Source organism: Mus caroli, unplaced genomic scaffold (assembly GCF_978045245.1).
Source record: "Mus caroli unplaced genomic scaffold, Mus_caroli_1 scaffold_7, whole genome shotgun sequence".
Lineage (NCBI taxonomy): Eukaryota > Metazoa > Chordata > Mammalia > Rodentia > Muridae > Mus > Mus caroli.
In genome coordinates, this window is record NW_028227262.1 from 20,612,101 (window position 1) to 20,635,675 (window position 23,575).

The 23,575-nt window shown below is 41.6% G+C and overlaps 1 protein-coding gene across 1 annotated transcript in view; it reads left to right on the plus strand.

The window, feature by feature from the left end:
• LOC110295880 (pregnancy zone protein) overlaps positions 1-23,575 on the plus strand; it is a 44,521-nt gene that overhangs the window by 12,125 nt on the left and 8,821 nt on the right. The window contains exons 11-23 of the mRNA XM_021164248.3: positions 893-1,054; positions 2,997-3,224; positions 4,974-5,037; positions 8,597-8,739; positions 11,833-11,982; positions 13,116-13,280; positions 16,601-16,688; positions 18,646-18,820; positions 19,197-19,425; positions 19,938-20,064; positions 20,422-20,543; positions 20,770-20,821; positions 23,320-23,403. Coding sequence (XP_021019907.1) covers positions 893-1,054; positions 2,997-3,224; positions 4,974-5,037; positions 8,597-8,739; positions 11,833-11,982; positions 13,116-13,280; positions 16,601-16,688; positions 18,646-18,820; positions 19,197-19,425; positions 19,938-20,064; positions 20,422-20,543; positions 20,770-20,821; positions 23,320-23,403 — 1,789 coding nt within the window. The remainder of the gene's footprint in view (positions 1-892; positions 1,055-2,996; positions 3,225-4,973; positions 5,038-8,596; positions 8,740-11,832; positions 11,983-13,115; positions 13,281-16,600; positions 16,689-18,645; positions 18,821-19,196; positions 19,426-19,937; positions 20,065-20,421; positions 20,544-20,769; positions 20,822-23,319; positions 23,404-23,575) is intronic.

Here is a 23,575-nt window from a genome sequence, read left to right on the forward strand (position 1 = left end):
GGAGCCTGGAGGCAGGAGCCTGGAGGCAGGAGCCTGGAGACAGAAACTGAGGCAAAGGCCATGGAAGTGTGCTGCTAACTTGCTTGCTCCTCATGGTTTACTTTTTCATGCAACCCAGCGCCACCTGCCCAGGTAGTAGGGCCACCCACAATGGGCCAGGCCTTCCCATGTCATCAGTCAAGAAAATGTACCACATGCCAATTTGGTGGGGAAAATTCTCTCAGTTCATGTTCTCCTCTTCTAAAAGAACTCCAGCTTGTGCCACATTGACATAAAGCTAACCAGCTGAGAACCTGTTTCATTAAAAATATTTGTTTTTAAAAAGGCACAAGCTGTAGTGGAGAGGTTCATTAACTGGATGTATTCATTCCACATTAGATGCAATTATCAACATGTGACACTATACTCTAAAATTGTACAGTGTTAATGTTTTTTAAATTAAAAATAATAAAATAAGGAGCTGGGGAAATGTCTTAGTGGCTAAGTACTGAACTTTCAGAAGACCTACGTTCAGTTCTCAGCACCTACATGGCAGCTCACAACCATGTGAAATTCCAATTCCAGAGGATCTGATGCCCTCTTCTGAACCCAATGACACCAGGCACACACATGATGCACAGACATCCGTGCAGACCAAACACCCATACACGTGAAATAAAATGTAAATAACACCATTTAAAAGAAAATAAAAATAAACCATCTGTTTTCAGAACCACAGGAAATATTTAAAAGAAATATCACAATTTAAAGCTCACAAAATAAGTCTCATTTGCAGATGTGAAGATCTTCAGGAAAGGACAGGGACTTTACTGAAGAGACAAAGATGTAAACTGAACAGAAAATGGAGTGGCTAGCTGCCATTTGTAACTGGCTGTCACTTTCCTGTTTCTAGGTTCTTCTTGTTGATGAGAAGAATAAACCAATCCCCAACAAAAACATAACTTCCGTTGTGTCTCCACTTGGGTACCTGTCCATTTTTACTACAGATGAGCATGGCTTGGCCAACATTTCCATTGACACTTCCAACTTCACAGCTCCATTTTTGAGAGTTGTGGTAAGTAGAAATGGGCATGCACGGCTGAAAAGGCTTAGGTCACAGGACTACGCAACTTAAGGATGTGTGAGGGGAGGTACATGAACTCCAGGCGCAGAAGAAAATGTGATAGGAAATAAGTCAAACTGAGCAATGTGGGAACAGGGAAGGGAAGGCAGAAAGTTCTGTGTCAGGAACACTTACAGAATGCTCTGCCTTCTGAGACACTGGAAAGATTCTCCTGGGATTGCCTGGAAGTTTTTGGTATTTCCATAGTTCTATTACCAGTTAGATTATACCTAATTCTTTTAGCATAATACAATTGATGTTTGTGCTTGAACAGTCAAATAATCTTATGCAATAAAGCTGTAAAAAGATATGGCAGTAGCTACCTTCACAAGACCTGTCTACAAGGCTGGACCTAGCATAAGAGATGGGAAAGTGGGGTTGGGGATTTAGCTCAGTGGTAGAGCGCTTGCCTAGCAAGCGTAAGGCCCTGGGTTCGGTCTCAGCTCTGGAAAAGAGAGAGAGAGAAGGAGAGGAGAGGAACTCAGAAGGCCCCACCCCTGGCAGATATCTGATATGAAACCCCTGTGGAAGAGTTGTCTGACACCCCCCCCAAAGGGGTTGCAACCCACAAGTTACAAAACACTGAGCTGTCAGGGGAGAGGTAAGTCATGTTCCTCAGTGATGTAGCCATGGGTACATTGCCCCCACTCAATCAAACGACCCACAACACATACTCATGAAACAACCCTAATTAAATGCAATGGCTCACACACCAAAAAAGACACAATAGGAGAGAAATATGGTAAGTAAAATAATTGCTCATATGCGCAATTAATGAAATAAATCTGAACAGAAAACGTGTACATGGGCTTTGCAAGTGTAGTGAGCATTTCTTTTTTTTTTTTTTTTTTTGGTTTTTCGAGACAGGGTTTCTCTTTATAGCTCTGGCTGTCCTGGCGCTCACTTTGTAGACCAAGCTGGCCTCGAACTCAGAAATCCGCCTGCCTCTGCCTCCCGAGTGCTGGGATTAAAGGCGTGCGCCACCACGCCCGGCTCATAGTGAGCATTTCTTAATCCCAGCACTCAGGAGGCAGAAGCAAGAAGACTGTGAGTTTTAAAGCCACCCTGAGATACAAAAGTTTAAATAATCTTAATAGAAAGGTGGGAAAGTGGGTATAAATTTAAGAAAACAACCTTTTTACAAAAAGATATATAAGTAAGTGATCAATGGATAGATAGATAGATAGATAGATAGATAGATAGATAGATAGAGATGGATAGATAGATAGATAGATAGATAGATAGATAGATAGATAGATGGATAGATAGATAGATAGATAGATAGATAGATAGATAGATAGATAGAGATGGATAGATAGAGATGGATAGATAGATGATAGATAGATGGATGGATAGATAGATAGATAGATAGATAGATAGATAGATAGATAGATAGATGATAGATAGATAGATAGATAGATAGATAGATAGATAGATAGATATGGATAGATAGATAGATAGATAGATAGATAGATAGATAGATAGATATGGATAGATAGATAGATAGATAGATAGATAGATAGATAGATAGATAGATAGATAGATAGAGATGGATAGATAGATGATAGATAGATGGATAGATAGAGATGGATAGATAGATAGATAGATAGATAGATAGATAGATAGATAGATAGATAGATAGATAGATAGATGAATGATAGATAGATAGATAGATAGATAGATAGATAGATAGATAGATAGATAGAGATGGATAGATAGATAGATAGATAGATAGATAGATAGATAGATAGATAGATAGATAGATAGATAGATATAGGGTGAGTGGGTAGGTGGGTAAATGGATGGATGGATGGATGGATGGATGGATGGATGGATGGATGGATGATAAACAGACAAACACTAAATACAAATGTCTTGTTCATTTTCCTATTAGGTCACCTACAAGCAGAACCATGTCTGCTATGATAACTGGTGGCTTGATGAAATTCACACACAGGCAGACCATTCTGCAACTCTAGTCTTTTCTCCAAGCCAGAGTTATGTTCAACTTGAACTTGTTTTTGGTACTTTGGCCTGCGGGCAAACTCAGGAGATTCGGATACACTACCTCTTGAATGAAGATATCATGAAGAATGAAAAAGACTTAACCTTTTACTATCTGGTAAGAATGAAAGTCACTGCATCTCTTTCTAATTGTATAGGCTCCAAATTTCCTAGGTTCCTCTCAAAATAATGAGTTTTATAGAAAATTAGTGTTAATATTTAGGTTTTTATTTTATACACTGGAAGACAAACTGCTTACTATGAAATTATTCATGCTTTAATTCACTGTTTGTCTTGTTCACTACTGAAATATTGGCTCTAGATAACATTTCTTTATTTCTATATTTAAAAAAAAAGTACCACGTTTACAATAGTTATAGTTTCCATTTCATCTCTTTTTAGTCTTAAGACCTTGGATAATTTACTAGGTTTCTACCTCAAAAACAAGTATCAGTTAGCTTACCTAAATACTTGAGACAATAATCAACGCAATTATTAAACAAAGTGAATTGTTCAAATTACCTCATCTCAGAGTTGGCCACACAGAGAATGAGAAATACATTTTGTTTATTTTTAAATAAAAGTAACCAGGGGCTGGAGAGATGGTTCAGTGGTTAAGAGCACTGGATATTCTTCCAGAGGTCCTGAGTTCAATTCCCTGCAACTACATGGTGGCTCAAAACTATCTGTAATGGAATCTAATGCCCTCTTCTGGTGTGCATTCATACATAAATATATAAAAATGTTAAAAAAAATGAAGTAACAATAGAAGATACTTGTATTGTACATTTGTCTCCACAGTATATTTCACATACAGGTGCTAAAAATATGTGTGTACATACTTTTCATACACTACTAGGAATAACAAATACTAAAGAAAATAAAACATAAAATTATATACTTGCTATTTTTCATTGGATATTTTATTTATTTACAATTCAAATGTTATCTTGTTTCCCTGTTTCTGCTTCAGAAACTCCCTATCCCATCCTCCCTCTCCCTGCTTCTATGAGGGTGCTCCACCTCTCACCCACCCACCCACCCACTCCTGCCTCCCCACCCTGGAATTCCCCAACACTGGGCATTGAGCCTTCCCAGGACCAAGGGCTTCTCCTCCCATTGATGGGCCATTCTCTACTGTATATACGGCAGGAGCCATGCGTCCTTCCATGTATACTCTTTGGTTGGTGGTTTAGTACCTGTGGTGGGAAGGGTCTGGTTGCTTGATATTGTTGTTCTTCCTATGGGTTGCAAACCCGTTCAGCTCCTTCAGTCTTTTCTCTAACTGCTCCATTGGAAACCCAGTGCTCAGTCCAATGGATGACTGCAAGCATCCATGTCAGGCTCTGGCAGAGTCTCTCAGGATACTGCTATATCAGGCTCCAATCAGCATGCACTTCTTGGCATCCACAATAGTGTCTGGGTTTGGTGTCTGTGTATGGGATGGATCCCCAGGTGGGGCAGTCTCTGGATGGCCTTTTCTTCAGTCTCTGTTCCACACTTTATCTCCCTATTTACTCCTGTGAGTATTTTGTTCCCCCTTCTAAGAAGGACTGGAGCACCCACACTTTAGTTTTCCTTCTTGAGATTCATGTGGGCTGGGAATTGTATCTTGGGTATTCCAAGCTTTTGGGCTAATATCCACTTATTAGTGAGTTCGTACCGTGTGTGTTCATTATGTACTTGTTATTTGAAACACACACACATATGAAAATGATGGAAAGGAAATATGGTAATAAAAATTACTTCTGAGTTGGAGCAGCATGAGAGCTATTTATATATCATGAGTATGCTAACAGACATACCTTAACCTGTCTGGGCAGACAGGCCTCACAATGCTAATGGGTGTATTTCCTTCTGTCTTCAGATCAAAGCAAGGGGAAGCATCTTCAACTTAGGAAGCCATGTGTTGTCGCTTGAACCAGGAAACAGTAAGCGTCTCTTGCTTTTCTTTCTTTCTTTCTTTTTTAAAGATTTATTTATTATTATATGTAAGTACACTGTAGCTGTCTTCAGACACTCCAGAAGAGAGAGTCAGATCTCATTACGGATGGTTGTGAGCCACCATGTGGTTGCTGGGATTTGAACTCTGGACCTTCAGAAGAGCAGTCGGGTGCTCTTACCCACTGAGCCATCTCACCAGCCTCTTTCTTTCTTTTTAATGTATTCTCATCTTGTCAAACCTCAACATCCGAGCAAAGTGGGAGTGCATGGCAGCCCTCTGTTGTCCAGTGAGGAAGCTGTCAGAACTTTTCTGGATTTTAGGGTTTTATTTCTGAAGTAAAGTATACTAACTTCATAATTATTTTCAAAAAGAAAAAAATCAAAAATGTAAAAAAAAAAATGATGGAAGACATTTTTCTTCATGAATTTGTGTGTTGGATCCCTACTGCTGCCCCGATGGCTTAGTACACATTTCCAGGCACATAACAACACAGATTTCTTATCTTATATTTCTGTCCAGAAGTCTCACTGGGCTCAAGTCAAGTTCTTGGCAGGACTACCTTAGATCTTGAACTCCGGAGAAGACCCAATGTTCTTGCTTTGCCTAAACACCTCTGCCACCCCCTTCCTTTACCTTCAAAGCTAGCATGCAGCACTCCATCTTCAAACCTCACCTGCCTGTCTCCCTTTTATAACCATCCTTATAATGACATTGACTCCACCTGGATAACTCAAAACAATTTTCACATCTCATGGTCCTGGTTTAACATCTGCAAAGGCTTTATTGCCATATAAAATAACAGACTTAATGATTTCCAGGTCTAGATATCCAGGATTAGAATCCTGCTTACCACAAGCATTTCAAAATCCATGGGCCCATCCAACAAGTCAAATTCAGTCTCTCATCAACAAACACCTCAGTCTATCACAGCCTTTCCTCAGGCCCCCAAAACTCATATATCATATGCTGAAAAACAGTCCCAAATTAAATAATTTAAAATCATATAGATTAGGCAGCGAGGCCTTGGATACAATCGACGCCACGGTGAGAGAGATGAAATCCACGCAGACAAACAGCCCCAGATTCCAACAGGGACCATCCGGCCTCTCTGGTTGGAGTCTCTGTCCTCCTAGCTCAACACCACTTGCAACCCTGCTTCCCTTCCCACAAAGCATTGCATGTGCATGCAGCTGGTTTTGTGTCCGGTACTTAGAGGGATCAAACAGTCTCTCTTTTTCTACCCTCTCTGTCCATTTAAAAAGATAATATCTCTTTTAGGATAAATTCCTCAGGAATCGTGTCATCTACCTGTGTGCCACAAAGATTTTATATATCCTACTAGACAAAAGTTTCTCTGTCGATGTTTCCTAGATAATTTCACCTGCTGGTTTGGCCTTTGCTGAGGTGAAGGGGAGATCTGTGCGTCATACACAGAGCCTCTTCAAACAGACTTGAAGAGAAAGCTTTGTGGCTGCGCATGGTGGCACTTTCACTTTTCGATGCTGTTAGCTGGAGGGGTCTCTCCTTCCTCTCCCTCCCCTCTCCCTCCCTCTCTCCCTCTCCCTCTCCCTCTCCCTCCCCCCCCCCCTCTCTCTCTCTCTCTCTCTCTCTCTCTCTCTCTCTCTCTCTCTCTCTCTCTCTCTCTCGACCAAGAAGTGCTCTGTGTCCCTTAGAAGCTGCATAATGGGAGTTTTCTGAAATTATTTTTTCTCAAAGAATCCTTCTTGCTTCGTGGTGAAGGAGCCTCGGTTTTCACTCCTACCAAATCTTACTCCACATAGCAGGAAGAAACCAGGCTGGACACCAATGCTTCTCTTTAATCTTCTCCAACCCTTCTTTACTTTTGCTTCCCACAGAGCTTCAGTACGCAGTTCAGCGAGATCTTCTGTCCTTGTGGGATAAAAATCCCCCTCCTCCACAGTCCTCACTGGCTGCAGTTTTTTGTTTTTTGTTTTTTAATTATTATAATTATCAATACTTATTAGTCATGCAGATAATGGGTTTCACGGTGACGTCTCTATGCATTGGAGATGTCCATTATCTTGTTCTCTTCCCCAACCCCTTCCCTTTCCTGGACTCTTCTAGTAGATTCGAGTCATTATTTTTCCTCCTATAAGAGAAATCATACAATGCTAATCTCTTTTTCTGGCTTGTTTTGTTTAACACAATGTCCCCCAGTCCCTCCCATTTTCCTGAAGATGACATGATTTCATTCTTCTTTATGACTGAATAATATTCCATTGTCCATACGCACCACCTTTTCTTGCCCACTCATGTGGTGATGGATGCTTAAGTTGACTCCATATATTGGTAGTTATGAGCAGAGCTACAGTAAGCGTGGCTATCTCTGTGTCTTATTTCATGTCCTTCTGATAAACACTCCAGAGTGGCATAGCTGGTGTGGTGCATATGTTAATACTATTTTTAGCTTGTTTGGAATCCTCCACGTTGTATACCTCAGTGACTGCACTAATTTACAGTCTCAGCATCTGCATTAACAGTGCTTCTTCTCCATAGCTTCTCTAGCATTTGAGCTGTCAGTGTAAATATGATTTGCATTTCCCTGGTGGCTACAGACACTGAATGCTGTTCATGTTCACCGACTATGAGCTTCTCCACGTCTTATACACCTTATACACGTCACTCGCCCATTTTGTGATTTAGTTGTTTGTTCTTTTTTCCGTTTCTCATTTTATACATATATATATTCTGTATCTCAATGCTCTGTTCCATGATTAGCTGCAGAAGATAACCCCCACTGAGTAGGTAGTATTTTCCCTTCTGAGTTTTTAGCATGTTCCCACAGTCACCCACCTCTGAAAGCAACTGCTCTCTAGTTGATTTGACTTTCCTCATGAAGAGTAGTGGCTGTTGGCTGCCTCTAACCCGCCATCTTGAATTGCCAAACAGCTGACATTACTTCTCATCTCTGTGTTTTTCCTGTCTGTTTATATCCTGTTAAGTCTTCTCTAAGATGTCTACTACCCTAGGACCCTCACTCAGCATTCTTCCTAGGAGACTTTTATCATCGCGGTTCTACCAGTCTAATAAAGATACAGGATCCCCTTCTCTAAAGGCATGGTGAGCCTTCACCATGGGGTCCTTAGGTCTATAGCATCTCTTCAGCCTCTGCAGTCTCACTATAGTTGTGTTATCAGTGTGCTTGAAATTTATAAGGGGGTGGGGGCTGGAGAGATGGCTCAGAGGTAAGAACACCGACTGCTCTTCCAAAGGTCCTGAGTTCAATTCCCAGCAACCACATGGTGACTTACAACCATCTACACTGGCATGTGCTGCCTACTTCTGGTATGCAAGTCTACATGCAGATAGAACACTCGTAAATAAAATAAATAAATATTAAAGAATTTTAAAACGTCGTTCATTCAGCATGCATTTATGAAGCACCACTGCATGCACAGCGGTAAAGGTGCAACTCTTTTTTATGTAATACAAATATGAATTCTTAAAATATTCTAAAAACTGTTATGATATGAAATTAAGAATCCACTCCAAATCCACAATTCTGAATCTTCTTTATTTTCCAGTGAAAGGAGTCTTTTCCCTCCCAATTCAAGTGGAGCCAGGCATGGCTCCCAAGGCTCAGCTGCTTGTTTATGCTATTTTACCTAATGAAGAACTTGTCGCTGATGCTCAGAATTTTGAAATCGAGAAGTGTTTTGCCAACAAGGTGGGTGTTTGTGTCTAAGCCTGATCCTTTTATTCTCTCCTTTATATGTGTGGGCAATAAAGAAGTACTATCTATTTCTCTTCCTTTCTCTTCCTTCCTTCCTTCCTTCCTTCCTTCCTTCCTTCTTTTCTTTCTTTTCTTTTCTTTCTTTCTTTCTTTCTTTCTTTCTTTCTTTCTTTCTTTCTTTCTTTCTTTCTCTCTATGTAGCACTGGCTGTCCGGGAACTTAATATTGACCAGGTTGGTCTAGAACTCACAGAGATCCTCCTGCCTCTGCCTTCCAAGTGTTAGGACTAAAGTCACACACCTGGCTTAATATTTATTTTAAAACCACAACACAGAACTCTTAAACATTACCCCCGAGTATCTCTCAAGTTAGTGAAAAGAGCCATATACACCTTAGCAGTCTAATGGCAGTGCCCAAAGGAGGTGGCCACAGGCAGAGGTCTTTTTCATTTAGAAGATTCATGTGGATTTCAAAATCTATTCTACAACAAACTTTGATATATGTGTGTGTGTGTGTGTGTGTGTGTGTGTATGTGTGTGTGTGTGTATACTGTGTGTGTGTGTGATATATATGTGTGTGTGTGTGTGTGTGTATATTGTCTTTTGTTTTGCCTGGATATATGCCTGTGCACCTTGTGTGTGCTTATAAAGGCTAGAAGAGGACAGAGGATCTCCAGGAACTGAAGTCAGATGGTGTGAACAGCCATGGGTACTGGGACATGAACCGAGTCCTCTGGGAAAGCGCCCACTACTATTAATGCTTAACCATCTCTCCGGGCCCCATAGCAAACTTTTAAATTATTTTGAAATATTTTGATACCAAATTTGGCATTGAAAATGCTTTTTCACCAAATGGGTCTGTCTCATACCACCAATTCCTTAGCAAAGCTCCATTCCATACACTGCAAGAGAGTGCACTAGTGTGAGTTTAAAGTTAGCTCCTCAACATAGACAGAAAAGTGTACAGGCCTTTGGCGAGCCAATAAGGATTAAAATATAAAAAACTGTCAGTGAGATCTTTTGTTATTTTTAAAGACTTGAAAGCTGTCATGTGAACTCCACTAAGCTATAAATAAGTTTTCCCAAGCAGAATTGGCACTTGTCTGATTTTTTTTTTTTTTTTTTTTTTTTTTTTACTATTCTAGTAGATGAGCTCTGTCAACTTCAGCCACTTTTTTTTTTCTTCAAAACTATAACTATGAGGATAATGTCTATTTACAGCAAGCGGGCATTTCTGTATTCACATTACATAGTCACATATAGTAAGTGTGCAGCGATCTAAGCAAAAGAGGACATGGATCCCTGCGTAAATCCTCACCTCCATCTAAGGAGCACTGTTAAAGCTGGGCATTGTGTTCAGAAGCATCATGCTGGTTCCCCTATGAACTTCCTGTTTAGTGAGTCTCCTGCGCCAGCCTCCAGGGTCTTCACTCTGAGTTGTGTGTCGTTATGAGGGGAAATCCTGGGAGAGCCACTCCACTCTAGCAATGGGCAGCAGTCCTTAGCCTGGTGAGTTAGTTTATTCACACTCCAGACATGATGCTATCTGACAGCATATAATTGACAGGAAAAAAAATTACTTTCTACTCAGAATCAATGCCTGACTGAAAATAATCTCTCTGATTCTGGAAATCTCTGTGTAACAGTACAAAAATTCTTGATAGAAGCCAAACTCCATTCAAAGCTATGTTCACTTCAGATCAAACATCCTTTCACTTAACCGTTGACCTAAGGTAGAAGAAAGCATTAACAGTAGCTGAAATGAAAATTGGTGCACCACTCAGGAGAAGGCTGGCAGCCATGCAAAGATTTGATACAGTTGCTAATTTACGCCCCTGATCTGATGGTGCTCAAAGAGGAGCCTGAGAAGTGAAGAAAGACTGGGGTCAGACAGGGACATGTCTCTTCAATCCAGAATTTTGTTTTCTGTCTTTTATCGGACAAAGGAAACTGTTTTCTATTTTAAAACATCTTTCCTTTAAGACAGTGTGTACACATTAAATATGTATTAGTTTAAATGGTATTTCTGGCGGCTAGCCCCATGAATGCCTGTTTGCATATAGTTGAAAGGCAAAGGAGAGATAAGAAGTCAGGCATGGTGGATACATACCTCTGACTTCAGCCCTCAGGAGGCATCAGGAGTCTGGGTTACACTGTGAGTTCAAAGCCAAGCTGGGATACGTGCAAGGTCCTGTCTCAAATTAATATAAAAATAAACCAAATGATAAAAAAGGAAACTGGTTTTGAGTGCAGTCGCTCTGTCGCTGTGATGAAGAGCTGACAGGCTATAGCTTCCATCTCTCACTACTGTGGGGTCACAGACCCCCCACATGAGTTGATTTTTCATATGGCTGAGGTGGAATGAAAGTGGCATATGGGGCTGGAGAGATGGCTGGCTCAGCAGTTAAGAGCACTTTCCAAAGGTCCTGAGTTCAAATCCCAGCAACCACATGGTGGCTCACAACCATCTGTAATGCGATCTAATGCCCTCTTCTGAAGACAGCTACAGTGTACTCAGAAATAATAATAAATAAATCTTTTTTTAAAAGTGGCATATGGGGGCTGGTGAGATGGCTCAGTGGGTAAGAGCACCCGACTGCTCTTCTGAAGGTCCAGAGTTCAAATCCCAGCAACCACATGGTGGCTCGCAACCATCCGTAACGAGATCTGGCACCCTCTTCTGGAGTGTCTGAAGACAGCTACAGTATACTTACATATAATAAATAAATAAATCTTAAAAAAAAAAGTGGCATATGAAGTTCCTTATTGCCCTCCTTAAGAGTGTTTCCAATACCATACCAGATTCTAGCTCAGTGGGATCAAAAGCAACACAACCTGCTTTCTGCCAGTTACAGAAAGAAAATCAGGTAAGTCAGTGCCATATTTCCAAGTCATTCTGAGGATGTTGGATGGAAAGCTCCTAGGAAAATAACCCTGCTCTAAAATGGCAAAAGAAAAAGAAAGTTTAAAAAACAAAACAAAACAACAACAACAAAAACCCTCAGCATTGGCTGGAGGAGAGTGTCAAGACTGTAATTAATACTCTTTCTTTTTCTAAGATACTGCTATAATCATGTGCTCTTTACAGGTAAATTTGAGTTTCCCATCAGCACAGAGCCTGCCAGCCTCTGACACCCACCTGAAGGTCAAAGCGGCGCCTCTGTCCCTCTGCGCCCTCACTGCAGTAGACCAGAGTGTGCTGCTACTGAAGCCCGAAGCCAAGCTCTCACCTCAGTCAGTAAGTCCCACTGCCGTCTTGAGTATCAAAAGATGCTGACATGCCCAGACTGTTTTTTGTAAACCATAACCACAAAGGACAAGATCCTCACAGAGAAGAGCATGACATCACCCACCACAGTCACTGACCAGAGTGCTTTACAGAGTCTCATTTTACCCTGGTGTTTCTTAACAAGTGAATAATAATTTGGGGTCTGTCTTATCACTTCATTTTACGAATGATAACACACAAATAGGATGGGTTTATTTTGCTACAATACGTTTTAGAGAAGTTAAATTTCGTCCGGACCATTTGCTAGCCGGCCACAACTCAAGGTGATTGTGTAAGGTGCTAAGTCTTTGGTGCTGTCCCTGAAATCAGACACTTACTTGTCTCAAGAGTGGGCAAGAACAGTTTCTTCTCAAACATGTCTTTAAAATGCCTTTGTATTTCCACAGAAGCGTCTTCATTTACAGGCTTCATGGATGCTTCACGGGTTTTATGGTTAGCCTCTGCATCTTGCCTCCAGGTCCAGCCCTGTAGAGACAAATGGTTCAGAAGTGACCTTGTTGTCTCTCAGTACCTATTATCTATCCTTTCTCTCTGCACCATGAACCTGAACACTGCCAGCCACTAACTCTGGTCTTCATATCCTTCTACTTTCAGATCAACTTTGATAAATTCACTTCAGTTTTTTGTTTTTTTTGTTTTTTGTTTTTGTTTTTGTTTTTGTTTTTCAGAAAGAATCACATAAAGGTCTAGACTGTCATTGAACTCATAGGCTAAGGATGACCTTGAGTTTTCCGGTCCTCATGCCTCTACCTCCCAAGTGCGGGGATTACACACCTGCAAGGGCATGCTAGTTTAGGTAGTGCTGGAGATGAGATCCAAGGCTTCCTGCATGTTAGTTAGACAAGCATTCTACCAACTGAGCTACATCTCCAATCTCCTATCTCTTCAAGTATTACATTTTCCCATGAGGGCTAGAAACTTTGACATTCTAGCTCTTTCTGTGACTCCCTGCTTCAATCCTTGTATAATACACATGGCAAAGGTAACTAAAACCATGGTGACTTAAATTCCATATCGAACGTTAAAATTCTTTAAGCAGTAGAACAAGAAACAGTTTCCCTTTGTTCTCCTCCAATGCACAGATCTACAGTTTGCTGCCAGGAAAGACTGTCCAGGGTGCCTTCTTTGGTGTCCCAGTGTACAGAGACCATGAGAACTGCATCAGTGGAGAAGACATCACTCGCAATGGGATCGTGTACTCGCCAAAGCACCCTCTGGGCGATAGTGATGCACACAGCATTTTTCAGGTAATGGCTCCTGAAACACAGCAGAGCTGAGTTCTAACTCTATGTTAAGATGCAAAACTCCAATGCTTCTATGCACCACAATCTAACCCTTCCCTTTCTCTAACAAAATGATAAGTAAGAGAAAAGAGTCTCAGAGGCAGGGGTTAATTTGTACACAAACGTATCTATCAGGATAATTTCCAGGACACCTTAAGTAGCAAGTGGTTGTGTGTGTGTGTGTGTGTGTGTGTGTGTGTGTATTAGAGATTAATATATGTCATTAATTATAAGATAAGTCACTCTTGGCAGCCATAATATAAGCTATTTGCACGATAAATTCTTTAAATGTTGTAAAGCATCTGTGTACACATGGTTGGTTGATCATATCTCTCTGGTAACGTCCCATACTCCGTCTCCTCACCCTTCCAATTTCCATGAGCCGCTTTGTCCCCATAGACTGCTTCACTTCTACTTTCATTAATATACCCAGGCAGGACTTTATATATCTATATAAAGTCTAGGAACCACAAATGAGAGAAAACATAGAATCATTGAAAATGTGGTAATTTTATTTCTGAGACTGGTTTAGCTCACTTCATATGATTATCTCCAGTTGCATATATTTTCCTGCAAATAACATGACTTCATTTTTTTTAAGATTTATTTATCATTATAAGTACACTGTAGCTGTCTTCAGACACACCAGAAGAGGGCATCAGATCTCATTAGCGGTGGTTGTGAGCCACCATGTGGTTGCTGGGATTTGAACTCAGGACCTTCAGAAGAGTAGTCAGTGCTCTTACCCACTGAGCCATCTCGCCAGCCCCCTTCATTTTTCTTTATGACTGAAAAAACTCACATACATACATACATACATACATACACTTGTATATATGATACATGCTGTGTGTGTGTGTGTGTGTGTGTGTGTGTGTGTGTATCACTTTCCCTATCTATGCCTCTATTTTTTGGCAGCTAAGTTGGTTCTATCCGTTAGCTATTGCAAACAGTGATTTCATAAAAACCGAAATGCAAGTGACTCTGTGACGGTCTGACTTGCAGTACTTTGGGTAAAGAGGTAATACATTCCTATGGAATATTTACCTCCTTTTAGGTTTTTGAGAATCCTCCACATTTCCACAGTGGCTGGACTAGTCTACACTGCTGCCAGCAGGATTTGAGTGATTTCTTTTGTTCATTTCTTTGTCAGTATTTGCTGTCATGGTTTTTTTTTCCTTAATGATTGCTATTCTGACTGGACTAATACAGACTCTCAACATGGCTTCAATTTATATATTTCTAATAGTTAAGGAAGTTAAACATGTCTCATGTGTTTATTGACCACCTATATTTCATCTTTTGAGAGTGATCTATCTGTTCATTGTATTAACCTGTTTTATATTGGGTTGATTTCTTGCTGTTTAGGGTGTTTTGAGTTTTTTGTATATTATAGATAGTAATCCTCTGTCAGGTGTGCATTTGGCCAAGATATTCTCCTCTTCTGTAGACAATTCCTTCAAAAATCAGTTCACTGGTTTGTTTGCTTTGCAAAGTTTTTTAATTTTACAAGGTCCTATCTTTCGATGCTTGATCTTATTAATAAAGTCCAATTAAGAAGTATCAGTCTGTTTTCAAGGTATATTTTTAAGATTAACTACAGCTAAGCAGAGCTATGATACTAAAGTATATCCAAATGGTGAACTCAATTGTATCCTACCAAAATAGGCTAAAACTCTTGGTTTTGCATTAAAAACATATATAAGTCTTCCTCTAGTGGTCCACAGCTTAACAGAGAACAATTTAAATCACCTCTCTGCAACTTTCCAAAATCATAGCTGTTTAACCTTTCTTTCATGATTTCTTTCTTCCTATTTCACACAACTACCACTCATAGCTGTGCCCCACCCAGAGTCCCACCATTTCCCACATGCTGTCCTACCACTCATAGCTGTGCCCCACCCAGAGTCCCACCATTCCCCACATGCTGTCCTACCACTCATAGCTGTGCCCCACCCAGAGTCCCACCATTCCCCACATGCTGTCCTACCACTCATAGCTGTGCCCCACCCAGAGTCCCACCATTCCCCACATGCTGTCCTACCACTCATAGCTGTGCCCCACCCAGAGTCCCACCATTCCCCACATGCTGTGAGATAAGATATTGAGAGGTGTTTATTTGTGACTACCATTAAAAGTGAACTTTGAGAACAGGTGACTTGAGGGTTCAGGTGATCCCAGTGTGGGTACTTGGGAGCAGATCTCGGTGACAATAAACTGAGAAAGAAAAGAGAGGGAGAGAATCCTCAGAGGGTGAGTACAGAAACTCAGGAAACGGGTAACCAATGCAACCTATGGTTTCAAGAGAAAAGGCAGGGAAAGAACAAAGTCTTTCAACATGAAGTCCATAAGTTCGGTCTGTCCATGCACCCATTTGCACAAACACATAGGCACAGGTATTTTATAAGGAAAAGGAAAGTAGGGCTGGAGAGATGGCTCAGTGAGTAAGGGCACCAACTGCTCTTCTGAAGGTCCTGAGTTCAAATCAGATGGCTCACAACCATCTGTAATGAGATCTGACACCCTCTTCTGGTGCATCTGAAGACAGCTACAGCGTACTTAGATATAATAATAATAAGAATAATAAATCTTTTTAAAAAGGAAAGTAACATAAGACAAGAAGAAAGAAAGAAAGAAAGAAAGAAAGAAAGAAAGAAAGAAAGAAAGAAAGAAAGAAAGAAAGAAAGAAAGAAAGAAAGAAAGAAAGAACCATTGCAGAGGCATTAGGCATAGGAAACTTAGTTAGGGTTTTACTGCTGTGAAAAGACACCATGATCAAGGCAACTCTTATAAGGACTACATTTGGGGCTGGCTTACAGGTTCAGAGGTTCAGTCCATTATTATCAAGGTGGGAACACAACCGTATCTAGGCAGGTATGGTGCAGGCAGAGCTGAGAGTTCTATATCTTCATCTGAAGGCTGCTAGCAGAATACTGACTTCCAGCCAGCTAGCATGAGAGTCTTATAACTCACACCCACGGTGACACACCTATTCCAACAGGGCCACACCTTCTAATAGTGCCACTCCCTGGGCCGAGGACATACAAGCCATCACAGACACAATATTTTAAAGAAGGGAAAGAGAAATGGACTTGAATCCCATCTCACACTCATTAGCCACATGAACTTGCTGTTCTGGGACAACGTTATAGCTTGTCCCAATTCAATACAGAATCTTTACATTGATCCTAGGATCCATGTGTCAAACAGTAATGAAATCACAGCATGAACCCCCCAAAAAGATCTGGGCTTTCTAACACCTTTAACATGTAATGTTTTTCCAGTCTATAGGAATAAATATTTTTACCAACTCCAAAATCCACAAACCACACTTTTGTCAAGAGTTTCAACACTATCCGGGAATGGGAGGAGGTAAGAGTGTGCTTTGTTTGTCTTCTAGAATAATAGGAACCAAAAAAAAAAAAAATGATGATTCTCTTGAGGAGGGTGGGTGTTTAAAGAGCATTTTTATACATACTGAATCTTAGGCTGGCTCCTCAACAGCTCCTGTGCCAACGTATTCACAAGTCACATCTGCGTAATTACTGTTTCTCTCTATATGGCCTCTCCTCTCCCAGACTTCTTTCTTCCTCGATCCCCTCTCCTCTCTCCTTTCCCTTGTCCAAATTGGCCTTTTTAGCCTAGACGTCAATCATCTTGCTTCTTCCTCTTCCTCCTGTCCTCTGTAAACAACACACCTAAGTCAGCAGCCAAGGCTTCCGTCGGAGCGAGGGAGGGGGGAGAATCGCACCCATGTCAGAGGCTGAGAGCTTTCCTGGGCTTTTTCCAAGTTACACTCACACAGAAGCTACTTCTGTGCGCATTTCTTTGCTCTCCCTGGGTCTTGCCTCAAAAGACCTCTTTATCCTAATTCCATGGTGTTTTATTCTATAATTACACTTAAAATTTGCCTGATTATGGTAAGCATACTCCTGAAAGAGACACTCTACTCTAGAAGGGCTTTTTGATAACTTCTGAAGATGCCTTCCCATCGTAGTGAGTAAGTACATTTGCACAGCCATTGCCCTGGAATTTTCTCCCCATCCCTGGCTTCCCATCAACCAATAACCACCTTAAGTTCCACATGATCATGAAATCTCCTGATCAGGTTACAGCTGATCAGCGGTGGATAACGGACTTCTTAAACGTGGCACACTTAGAACCTCTTTTCAAATGTAACCTTGGCATGTACCTGCATCACATAGTTACGAATATAAAATGTTCAATGAGAGTGAATCACAAAGAAATTTATTTTAAAACAATTCCTTGGTATGCCTATGCATTTGCCATTTACTAAAGGGGAAAGCAAATTTGCATATGATAAATGTGCTTGTCTATATTTGCATAAAGAATTAAGTTTTAGATGTATATTGGATACTTAAGGATCTGAAGTATCTGCAGTGTTTCTCAGCCTTGATTGATATGTTGACTTTATACTCATCAATGCTGAGAGTGACACGTCACATAAATACACAGTAAAAAACAGTAGATGCATGTTTACGGCCATTTCAGACATCATTGGACATTCTACGCCAATGCCATGCTAAAACTCATATGTTTTTGTCAAACTCATGGCAAGGACTCAAACAACAGACGTTTTTTAAACTCAGACATTCTAAGTGATACAACCTAAAGATAGACTAGCTTGATACCTTTGTGATAGAAAGAAAATACTAAAACTCCTTACGTTGCTTCTATTAGAGCAGAAACCTTTATACAGAGAACAAATGGCTGTAGCTCATAGCACATGACAGCCTGGAATCTGAGTCAGGGTGTTTCAAGGGCAGTGTGAAGTACACATGTTGCGTGCTGAGGTCCAAGGTTACAGAGAAATGGACACTGCACACTGAGAGCACACCTGCGTTTCATTTCATCTTTGATTATGGATCGGTTTTAAGTCAGATTTCTGAACTCTTGCTCCAGCTTATTTCCTTGTTCTTTGTTGTTCACTGCCAGTGCCCATGGGAGACATAGCTATCATTTCAGGGGAAGAGCCATCCTAAAGAAAACTATATTCACCTTATTTATAAAGAACAATATACCCATCTCTATTCAATGAAGCAGTAGAACAAATGTATAAAATACATAAACTATTAAAAATAAAAATAATAATAAAAAAGAGCCAGGCGTGGTGGTGCACGCCTTTAATCCCAGCACTAGGGAGGCAGAGGCAGGTGGATTTCTGAGTTTGAGGCCAGCCTGGTCTACAGAGCGAGTTCCAGGACAGCCAGTGCTACACAGAGAAACCCTGTCTCGAAAAACAAAAAACAAAAAACAAAACCAAAATCAGTTAGGAGAATGGGGCTCATCAATTGTCTTCTCATGACAGTGGCGCCTCAAGCCTTAGCTGTGGCTGCTGCAGCCCCAGGATCCAGCTTCAGAACAATGAGCATGCCCATGATGGGGATGGACTACTCTGAGGAGATGAATCAGGTGGTGGAAGTAAGAGAGACAGTGCGGAAGTACTTCCCTGAGACCTGGATCTGGGACCTGGTGCCACTGGAGTGAGTCGAGTGTCCTCTGGGATTTAGCATAGGTGAAGGTGTGAGTCCCTGCTCTGGGACTTTGGGTCCTGCTCCTTTCTTTCCCTTCTACAATCTCAGAGCAAAAAAAAAAAAAAAAATAGGAAGCTGTCTTCTCCCCCAGGGAAAAAGAAAGGGAGCAAGAAAAAGAGAGAAAGAGGGAGAAAGAAAATAAAACTGGGAGGGACAGAGAAGGAGGGCAGAAGAGGGGAGGAGAGAACTTCCAGAGACTAACAGAAGCATCAGACCCCTAGATTTAGTTCCATGTTTTCTGTGCTTGGTTTCTGAACTATAGCTTTCTGGTTTGTTGTTTGTTTGTTTGTTTGTTGTTTTTCCTGTTCTTTTTCCTCCATACCAGCGTATCAGGGGACGGTGAATTGGCGGTAAAGGTCCCCGACACCATCACTGAGTGGAAGGCCAGTGCATTCTGCTTGTCTGGAACCACTGGCCTTGGCCTCTCCTCCACCATCTCCCTTCAAGCCTTCCAGCCCTTCTTCCTGGAGCTCACTCTCCCCTACTCTGTCGTGCGAGGAGAAGCCTTTACCCTCAAAGCCACCGTGCTCAATTACATGTCTCACTGCATTCAGGTAAGGGTACTTCTCTGCAAGTGAATGGAAGCCGCAACACCTCTCAGTACCTGGGGGTCCTCAGGCCCCTCCTAATGCTATGTGAGATGTGTTCTGACTTTGGAAGGAAACAAGTACTCAGAGAAAAATTCTCTGACAACAAACTATTTTCATTCAGGAGTCTGTAAATGTTGCTAAATTCAGATATGGTTTCCTGGTGATTACTGTGTGAGAGAGAGAGAGAGAGACTGACTCACTATGCGCACAGTCCACTGACCTAAAAACTCCCACCTTCCTGTCTCAACTAGCAGTATGTAGAATTCTACAGTGTGTAGCCATGCCCAACTAACCAACTTCATATGTAAAGTCTGTGTAAAGAAACGGCTCTTCCTCTGTTCACACAGAACTCCCAGGCATTCACACCATTCCAAATAACCCTCAAGTCCCATGTTGCAAACATCTAAACTTCAAAGTATGTGCTGTGATTTACCCCCTCCTCCTGATTCTTTCTGCCTGTCTGGGTTTGGGAACAGATCCGAGTGGACCTAGAGATTTCTCCTGATTTCCTGGCAGTCCCAGTCGGGGGCCATGAAAACTCTCATTGCATCTGTGGAAATGAAAGGAAAACCGTGTCCTGGGCTGTGACCCCGAAGTCGCTGGGTGAGTGGCGAAGCCGTCGACTGGTTTCATGCTTTGTGTGGCAATGGTTTGTCCTGGCTCTGATTCCCGTGCATGCTACTCCTCTTGAGTTTAATTGATCAACTAAGCCGGAAACTGTACACTGTCGGGGAGGATAACATTTAACACAGAATAACTGTGGTTCTCGGGATTTTCAAATACGCTTATTTGCTGTATGTGTGCCCCGATGCACGTGTGGAGGTCAGATGACAACTTGTGGGGAGTGGTTGTCTAATTCTACCACGTGGGTCCCAGGGATCGAGCCCAGGGTGTTGGCAGCTGAGTTATCTCACTGGCCTGGGCATTACCATTTAAAGCCATCAAAATTTTATCTCCCAGGGGAGGTGAACTTCACAGCTACTGCAGAAGCCTTGCAGTCTCCAGAATTATGTGGCAATAAGTTGACAGAAGTGCCAGCCCTTGTACACAAGGACACTGTGGTGAAGCCCGTAATAGTTGAGGTGTGTGAGTACTGAGTCTAACATTTGACATCGTGTTTGTAATCTGGGTGACTGTATCGCATTTCCAAGTTTGTGTATAGGCCTACAGATCAATTGTTTTTAATACTTAAAAGTGACTGTTCTGGGGCCTTTTTTTACTTCTATGTGATGTATCTTGCATGTGACTTTTTTTCTTACTTGCATGTGACATACCATTTTACCTTTTTTTTTAACTTTCAATGCTAAGCCTGAAGGAATTGAGAAGGAGCAAACGTACAACACACTGTTATGCCCACAAGGTAAGTGTAACAAAACAAAATTCTCAGATTAAGCCATGTACTAGAATTTCTAACTGTGGGAAAAGAACATCTCTGGGATATGGATTACTCTGAAGAAAAAAATAAAAACTTGTATGCTCCTTCCTTGCAAACCTAAAGATCTCTCATGGAGAGAAGCCCTTTCTTGGTTGAAAATCTCCCAGGGTGGCCTCATTTTCCCCAGGGTAATAAGGACAAGCACTATTGAGGATTATCATTATTGTTGTTATGATCATCATATTTTAAGGATAAAGAAGAGGCATGGTGAGAGACATTGCCAGAATGTTCCTGCTTAGTGATGGGAATTAAAACCCTTCACCGGGCAGGATTCCTTCTAATATATCATATCTGTAAAACTCCTCCTCTGTGTGGCACTGGTCTGCTGCACTGTTACATGAATAATTTAAATCCATACTTGTGCTTTGATTGACAGTATCTCTAGAGCACCGTCACAGACGCCAAAACAGTATTTGACTGACACTGTTAGTATGATCATATAAAAATCTCCATCTAAAAAGTTGTGCACCATCTAGAATGTTCCTCAAAGTGAGGCTTTGTCTACAAGTCTGTTCCCTGTAGAGATGCCTTCCAACTCACAAATCCATCACAAATTGGAATAGTAGGAGTCAAATACGTTTACCACACCTAGAAAGATGACTCTGCTGGACAGCAAACCTGAGGGATTCCCCTGTCTCTGCCTTCCCAGAGCTGAGATTACAAATATACACTACCATGTCTGGTTTCCCTCTCCCCCCCCCCCACCCGTCATGGGTTCTGAGTACCAAACTCAGGACCTCGGGGTGAACATTCTCCTGACTAAGCTACCTTCCCAGCCCTAGGACATGCTTTAATGGCAGCTAGGTCCCAGATCCACACATCGTTGGTACACATCTCCTTTCTGGGCTCAGACTCCTGCGTTGAGCCTCAGCTGCACTTACAGGCTTGCAGGTCTAACAGACACCCCGGAAGCATCCTGCTAGCAGAGGGAAGTGTTGCTAAGCTACCCACAGCCTCTGTGGTAATTTCAGTCATTTACATGTCAAGTATAAAAAAACACTTGAATCTGCCTTCATCACGTTATTTCTCTTGTACTCAACCCCAATCCATTCACAAATCTAGTTGACGCCACTATCAAGTTAGATCAAAGTTTACCCACTGCTTGCCATATCTTCCTCTGCCGTCATCTTTTCTCTGGCTGGACTATGTAAACGATTTCCTAACGGAGCTGCATGCGGTGGTACATTCTCGAAACACCATCCATCAATAAGTAGAGGCAGGAACATCACAAGTTTGAGGCCAACTTAAGCTAGACATTAAGAACACATCTCAAAAAAAAAAAAAAGTGAATTCAGTAATTTCCCAACTGACCTCCCAACCATCCCCTCACCCCCCCTACAGAAAGATGGTTCCCTTCAAGAATGTGCCAAATCCGTCGGAAAATGCCCTTCCTCCACACGCTCCTTTCACGGCTTTCCTATGCTCCACAGAGCTAGAACCCTTAACGTCACCATCATCAAGCCCTCCCCAGCCCTTTAGGGTGCTCTGACTTTGTGCCAGTCACCACAGCCTTCTCCTTCATCTTGGAATACATTGATCCTGCTTCAGTCTCTGAAGTCTTTTTACGTTTGGTTCACTTTTCCTGGAAGTATCTTTCCAACAATATCTACAAATCTTGCTCCATGACTTACTGATGGTCTCTGAACACAAATGACTTTATCGATAAGTCTTTCCATAGTGAGTGACCTCCCTCTCCAGCCTCCCACTTCCTGATTGCCCACACTTTACTAGTTCAGCCCATAAACAGCCTCTTTTAATTTTCTCCAGCACCCACCACTGTCAATCTCACTAAATACGTCGTTAACTTGTTTACACTTCCTGTAGGAGTAAACAACCTGAGAAATCAGGAAATTCGTTTTGAAAACCTCCACTCACAACACTTAAGAGGGAACTAGCACATACCACACACTTAATACATATTCGTGAGATGAATGCCTGTGTAAAATGTTAACAACCACGGGAATTGCAGCTAGGGAGATGGCTCAGTAGGCCAAGCGTTTGCTGTGAAAGTATGAGGAGCTGAATTTGGATCCCCAGTCCTTGTATAAAAGCTGAACAAGACAGTGTACACCTATAACCCCAGTCAACACTAGGGGACTGAGGAACAGGGCAGGAGAACCCCAGAGGACTCTACATAGGTATACACACACACACACACACACACACACGGAATTAATATAATCCATAAGAGAGAGGAAGTCCTCTGTAAGGGAGGAAATCATATCTTCAGTAAGAATGTTGCCATAAAACAAATGGTGGCTTTGGGAGAAACTGAATTGCATCAAGAAATTGCCTAAAGTCCAAGAGATATGAAAATGTTGCATCTAATGATAAGGAAAAATATTTGACAAACATAGGACATTTCTCTCACCGCACACACGCACACACACATAGTGTTATTGTCTACTGTCTTCTTTCATTAGATACTGAGTTACAAGATAATTGGTCACTGGAGCTTCCACCCAATGTGGTTGAAGGATCTGCCAGGGCTACACATTCCGTTTTGGGTAAGTCTCTCAGCCCAAGCTATAGCAGCTGTTCCTCGCTGTAATACTGTGTGTGACTAATGATGCCACGAAGCACCAGATGTTAGACTAAGAAAAGGAGCGGCAAGTACAGGGCTACCCTGTGCATGAATGAGACAATGGGTTGAACTGATACTGTAGGCAGCGATGTGCT